The 7,500-nt window shown below is 34.1% G+C and overlaps 1 protein-coding gene across 3 annotated transcripts in view; it reads right to left on the bottom strand.

Moving 5' to 3' along the window:
- The window catches only part of LOC119575279 (spartin-like), a 20,198-nt gene extending 16,626 nt beyond the window's left edge, over nucleotides 1-3,572 (bottom strand). For all 3 annotated transcript variants that reach the window (XR_005228966.1, XM_037922814.1, XM_037922816.1), the window contains exons 1-2: nucleotides 3,333-3,572; nucleotides 332-505 (exon numbers count right to left, since the gene is read on the bottom strand). Coding sequence is in view for 2 of the 3 variants with exons in the window: in XM_037922814.1 (XP_037778742.1) it covers nucleotides 332-505 (174 nt within the window). In the remaining variant the exon portion in view is untranslated. The remainder of the gene's footprint in view (nucleotides 1-331; nucleotides 506-3,332) is intronic.
- Between the last annotated feature and the right edge of the window lie 3,928 nt (nucleotides 3,573-7,500).

Genomic DNA, 7,500 nt, shown 5'->3' with positions numbered 1-7,500 from the left:
GAAAAGAAAGAAAGAAGAAAAGAAATATCTTACCTGATATCCCATTGTGTCTGATCACAGAACTCTACTGATTGTTATGAATAAATCTTGGCCTTTTAACCTTGCTTCATATATTCTTTAGATTTATAAAATCAATTAAATTTGACATCAACATGGGGGAGGTGAGAAGATCAAAATAAAACTAACAAATAAAAATCTGCATATTTCCACAGACTTCCATACAATATAATGGTAATAAACAATAAACAATGAAAAATGTATAAATGAATGACCCCCCCCCACTCCCCAATACTACACGTTAAACCACAAGCAAGAATCCTAAACCACTGACCTGAGTGTGCATATTCTGCGTGGCCAGAGTGATCCCATGGTCGATGTACTTGTAAGCCTCTCGATACGTTTTCACAAACTCTTCCTCCTGCGAGGCTGCCTCTGTGTTCATCATGAGCGTCGTTGGAGGGGGTGGGCGGGTGGGTGGAGTCTTCTCTGGGGTTTCGGAACTCATCTAAGGAAAATTACGTACTTTGTAACTCGTGCACAAAAAAGCTTTTTTCGGTTCTTGCTATTTTGTTCTCACTAAAATAACCTTTTGAGTATGAGTAGTTCCATTATAAAATAAACAAAACAGTACAAAATGGATTATAATCTGTATCAACCGTAATACTATGTGAGATAGACACATAAAAATACTGTATAGTATGAATTACTGCATAACTGAATTTAAACACGATATATAAAATTAATAGTAGTTCAAAATTTTGCACTTTCTTAGCCAAAATACAACAAATTTGTGAAACCATCAATATATGATAATGATTGCATTTCTCTCTAAAGATAACCTTTCCTTGCAAATTAGCATAATGTACTGACCAGTCATCGTCATCACCCCTCCACACACACACACACACACACACTCACTCACTCACTCGCACACATACATATATGAATATATATATATATAATATATATATATATATATATATATATATATATATATATATATATATATAGTATATATATATATAATATATATATATATATAGATAATATATATATATATATATATATATAAGATATAATAATATATATATATATAATATATATATAATATATATAATAAATTTTAGAGATATATATAATATATAAATATATATATATAATAATATAATATATATAATATAATAAATATAAAAATAATATAATAAATATATGATATATAATATATATATCATAATAATATATATATAATATATATAATATATAATATAAATATATAAGATATATATAATATAATATAATATATATATATATATATATATATATATATATATATATAATATATATATATATAATATCATACATACATGCCTACATATACATACATACGTACGTACGTACGTACGTACGTACAACACACACACACACACACACACACACACACACACACACACACACACACACATATCTATCTATCTATCTATATATATATATAATATTACACACACACACACACATATCTATATATATATATAATATTACACACACACACACACACACACACACACACACACACACCTCATAACTTCATAAACTGCCACCCATGAAAACCACATGATTCTGATCCTCAAAATGCAAAATCTGGCCAAAAGGAGGAGCAGTAGCCTTGCCAAAACTTCTGTAGAATATAAACAGTAATCTGCGTTCAGAACATCCATTGGCAACTATAGAAAACTTTACCCACAAACACCAACTCATGTGTTAGTAGAAGAGAGCCACGAAAAATTCTAAATCAGATTCTTTGCTAATTTCTAAATTATCAAAATTTTTAATAGAATAATTTAATATTAGTTGAGAAATGCCCAGAAAAAGTTGACTGAAGGTAATGAGTATTTTAACTTATAAAAAGCCAATAATAAAATAATGTTAAAGAATGTACATGAAGCCAAAATGACGGTAGGTATGAAACAGAGATTGAAAAATATCTTTTACTATCTAAAGATAAATTATGCCTGTTAGCAAATATAATATACATGTTTAGCATTAATGAAACTATGCATTACAAAACCTATTTCATGAAAACTATAATAATTCATAAGGTCTTGCTTATCGAAATACTATAATACTAGTAATCATTTGTATACATATCAAATTGTTAAATACTTAGGAGACACCAATGATTTATCTTTTTTTCACTACTATAATTACAAAAAAGTTAAATTATTTAAGACTGAGAGAAAAACTAGTATAATGGTCATAACTAACACTAATAGGTTAGAAAAAGCTTATACACACATACATACAGCTTTTACATGCTTCACACTCCAGCAATGGTTCAGATATATTTAGGTTATTTGTCAATATAAGTGAAATTAGTCCATGCTTTACTTTGCCAGGATATAAGAGAAAATTTCTTGGTGTTTGCCAGAGCATGAAGTATTGTGTTTATAGCATTGCCTAATACGGTGTTATTTTGCCTAATACGGTGTTATTTTGGTTAATCATTGCCTAATAAGTTTACAAACTTCCAAATTACCTACTCCTCATTTCATATGCAAAACTCTATATTAACATTCTAAAAACATGGTCCTAAACAAAGTCTGGCTGACAGTAGATCTATTTCCTCTTTGTCGTTTACATATATTATTTGCCTTGTAAGGGATGGCTGGTGAAAATTTAACTCATATCTAAATATCTGGGTAACTCTAAACTGTGCTTTGGTAAAGGCCAACAAATTCTCCTCACTCGCATTCAGGAAGCAAGTGCTTGGTCTCACTGTACAATGAAACACCTGCGAGGCCGTCCTTGCCTTAGCCAAAGTAACCTAAACGGACGCCACGGCAGCACAGGACGTTGCTGCGGAAATTTGGAATCCACGCGCTTTGATGTGCAATTCCGGCCTTTGATTCCCAGAGACTATCCCTAACTACCTCTTCTCAAGCGTTCTCCGAGGCTATAACACTACCATTCTCTCAACTCCATTCACACACAATCTACATCTACAACAGTTACCATTATCTGAAAGAAAAAAAAAAAAAAAATCTTCCCAAACCCCACAGACCCAACAAAGCAAATAAAAACACCTCCCACGAAAACACCAACAAAACCCCCCAAAAAAAACCTGGAGATTTAACACACCTTTCCATGAAGAACAATAAAAAAAAATACAATCCCACACCTCTTGTTCTCCCTCCTCCCTCCCTCCCCTCCCCACCCCACCCCATAAAAAAATCCCCCTATATTAAAAAAAAAACACACAAATAACCACCTCCTCCCTCTCTTTCACCAAATTACACGCGCTCGCAAGACACACAAGACACATTATATAACGTTACCTCCTCCTCCACGGCCGGTGTGCCTGCTGAAGAAGGCGGGGGGAGGGAATCCAGGCGAGTGATGAATATAACACAGTCACAGGGTCGGGATATTCAGCCTCACGTCACGAGCGCCTTGGAATATTAAGAGAGAGAGAGAGAGAGAGAGAGAGAAGAGAGAGAGAGAGAGAAACCTTCTTTCATTTATGTTATTTCTGTCTTTGTGGCGTTTTCCTCGGCGTTTGAGGTTATCTGCAGCCGTGGGGGAGATGCCGTGCGTCTCCTGCTCTGGATGGATTGCCGTGACACTTCCCACGGCGAGGGGAATAAATTGGTGTTAATAAATTCTTAAAAACTCTTATTAGACCGGATGGCTGCAAATGCTGGCGGTGACGTCATGGGTGAGGATGACGTCATGGTAGGATGACGTCATGGAGTTCGACTACCTACATTATGGTTAAAAAAAATAAGATGGTCATCTTTAAAAGGGGAAACTATTTAGATAAAAAATATTGTGTTATGGTGCTAAAAACACGTTCATGTATATCAATTGATATTGTAACAAATTTTCATTCGTCATTTTTTTTTTCTTTTTTGGGGGAAGTGTTCGAACGCAGTGTTGAGAGGAGGAAAACAACAACCTGTCAAACACGTAAGTCTTCTGTATTTTCACCCCTTTTTCTCCTGTAATTGAAGGCTTTCCAACAACCTGTGAGATTTACAAGACGTTTGACGCCCGCTAGAAGAGAGAGAGAAAAGAGGCGTGGGCGTCAGTTCCCAAGATAAGCCGAAAAAAGAACACGTGTATTAGGCTACGTGTCACTGCGGAGGAAGTAGAGGAAAACGAAAAAAAAAAGAAAAAAAATTGAAGGTTAAGTTTATTTTCTTACTTCAGTGTGACGTGTTCTTGTTCACTCACATCGAAGAACGCCAGAGAGAAGTGTGTGTTGTGATTGGGTTGTGTTTTCCAGCTCGTAATAGTGCAGAAGGTTAAGCCATTTTTGGTGCATACATGAATAATTTTAATCGTGTTTTCATCTTTGTTTATTTATAATATATATATTTTTTTTTTCTTTTTTTTCTTGAGGGGGGGAGGAGGAAATGTGTTTTTCCTGCAATGATTTTTTTTTTTTCTTTTATTTGGTATGAACCATATGGTACTGAAAGGAAGTGATAGCCCATATGTAAACCTCTTTTAGAATGAAAGATAACCGCTTAGGTCTTACTGTATTCAAATAACTATTGTGGTTTACTTATTTGTGAAGGATTTTTATTCATTATTAGTGTCTTTAGTGACAGGTGTATGCAGTACTAAATGTTGATTATCCCATGAGCTTTCATGTGAATTGTCAGAGATAGGGTTACAAAGGCTGATGATGTTGGTCTTTTTATTAACTGTACCTCATTATATAGCCTTGGGGACTCATTCAAGTGATACATATGGAACTTGCACTCGTTTCCTTTGCAAATGAAGCAAAGTTATGAGATAGGCCCTGATTGCTGGGGAGGGCATGTTATATATCACAGAAATTGCAGAGTATAAGTGCATGGTCGAAGTAAATCTTTCAGTATTGCAGTTATTTAGAAATTTTTTTAAAAATACTAAATACGGGGCTTTTCCCCTAAACCTATTTTTAGGGGGTCTGCTATCCCCCCTACTTCCTGCTTGGTCTGCAGAAACTTCACCTTATATATTCAGCAGGATAGAGCCTGGGCAGCTCTCATACTGATGATTTCTTACCTTGACCAATAAATCCATAATGGCCAGCTTTTGAATCGCCAAAATCCTCGTTAACACTGTTAGCAGGAATTGCGGCCAATATCTGCCGTTCTTTTACATTATTGCCATGATATTTTCCATATTGAAGGTGAAGCAATACTTTATACAAACCCAAACCATAACTGAAGTGTTTTGAATTTCAATTTGACATCCCATGGGTCCAGCTTCTATTATCTATTGCAGATCTTATTGTCTCAAATAGACTGGTCGCCAGTGTCTTTTGTTACATCACGGCCAAACATAATTCCTATTGGCTCTTTTAATTTCCCTTGCTTGCGTCATCTGTCCAGTTGTTTCGTTAGTTCCTCGATTTCACGTCATTTTCTATCACCACCGGAAGGGTATATATAATGGGCTGCCTGTAAATTTTTCAGTTTTTCATCCTCTCTACTACTGTTATTATTAGTTTGCAAATAAACTGCTGTAGAAGAGAAATGTTTTAGAATGTTATGTTCTGTCAGTTGGCAAGATCAGATTCTTCATATTTATTGTTAATTGTCATTTCCAATAATACCCAGATGAGTATATCAGCATGCAGATATAGTGGTAGATACTCAGTATACCTGGAAATCATCTGAACTAACCACAACTGTAATAGGTTACAAAGTGACAAATATGATAAATGACTAGAGGGCCACCCTGGAACCCACCATGGATCTTGCTCCGATCAGCATGGCCTCCCTCTCTCCTTAATATCTGGTGATTTATCTTCAAGTAAGGAACTAGTTTATCTTGCCAGAATATATATATATATATATATATATATATATATTATATATATATATATATATATATATATATATATTTATTTTTTTTTTTTTTTTTTTTTTTTTTTTTTTTTTTTTTCTTTCTTTTTTTTTTTACGGTAGGTTCATGTCTGAGCCGCCGTGGTCACAGCATGATACGTAATTGTAGTTTTCATGTTGTGATGCTCTTGGAGTGAGTACGTGGTAGGGTCCCCAGTTCCTTTCCACGGAGAGTGCCGGTGTTACCTTTTTTAGGTAATAATTTTCTCGATATTCTCGTCTGCTTCTTGCATAAGTTATCGTCGTCTCTTAGTATGAAATTCACATTACGTGATATCCTCACAGCCACTGCTCCCAACGACAGCCTACACCGACAGACATCCTATTACGGTGTAGGGATCGCACGACCAAAGGGGTATAAACAAAGTAACTAGAATTTCTTCTTCATTCACGGAGCCAGCAATCGAGGAGGAGGAATAACTCCTTTTATATATATGTATATAATATATATATATGTATATAATATATATATGTATATAATATATATATATGTATATAATATATATATATATATGTAATATATACTATATATATATATTATATATATGTATATATATATATATATATATATATGTAGCTTTAGAGGCAATGGTGATTACTTGAGACTGTGCCAGTAGATCATCTGTCACGGATGTTCCAGATGGACTAGGGTGGAGACAATATGTTTATGAGAAAAAGATCCGGATATCTTCTAATTAACTACCACTGATTATACTGTTAACTCTAATGAAAGCAATTGAATATTAAACTGTCATGTGACTCATTGCCAGAGTCTGTCTATGCTAGCTTTCTCCCACCATAACATAATTTTCCATATATTGCTAGATGTTGATTGCCCATGAAATGGTGCAGCAGGATTTTAGGTCGGTTTACCCTAAATAGCTGAGTGGTATTAATTAACTCCAAAGATGAATATAGAATTATGGACTGAGGACAATGGTAGAGCAGAGACTGCTGAAAATGTAGAAAAGTGATTTATGATGTTACCTAATTTTTCATTGATTTAGAGCATATTTAGTGGGGGGAGAGTACACCAGGAAAAACTAAATATTATGTTTTCTTTCACTTACACTCCAGGTATATGTACATATGTAAAGAAAAAAAAAATTGTAATATATCCTCAGTTTGATGGTGGTTTTATACATCCCCTTAATAAGCCCCAATTAGCTAGCATATATTTGACATTCAGTGGCTGACCATACTTAATGAATTTCAAGGTCCCTAATTTTCCAGCAGGTACCTCTTTAGTTTCAAAGTCATTCAAAATTAGTCTTTAATTAATTTTGATTCCCTCGACCCATCCCAGTTGGGGTTAACTTAAGATGAAACTTGATATGCGTAAATAGCAATTTAAGAAATAAGAAGTGTATTATGATATATAACTAGTGTGGTTACTAACAAAACGGTAACCAGACTATTCAGTGCTTAGAGTGAGCAGTTGAAAGTGAGTGGTGGCGCTATTTTCGTTCATATTTGGGTGACTAGACGGAATTTTAGAGATGTTAAGTCATACCAAGTTGATGGAAAGTTCTTCATGTAGGGATGTAGTAAGATGATGAAAAGATGATATTTGCATATTCTGATTCTCAAAAAATACAAAATG

This window comes from Penaeus monodon, chromosome 7, assembly GCF_015228065.2.
Source record: "Penaeus monodon isolate SGIC_2016 chromosome 7, NSTDA_Pmon_1, whole genome shotgun sequence".
Taxonomy (NCBI): Eukaryota; Metazoa; Arthropoda; class Malacostraca; order Decapoda; family Penaeidae; genus Penaeus; species Penaeus monodon.
Note: the sequence above shows the minus strand (reverse complement) of the source record. Positions and strands in the feature narration are given on the sequence as shown.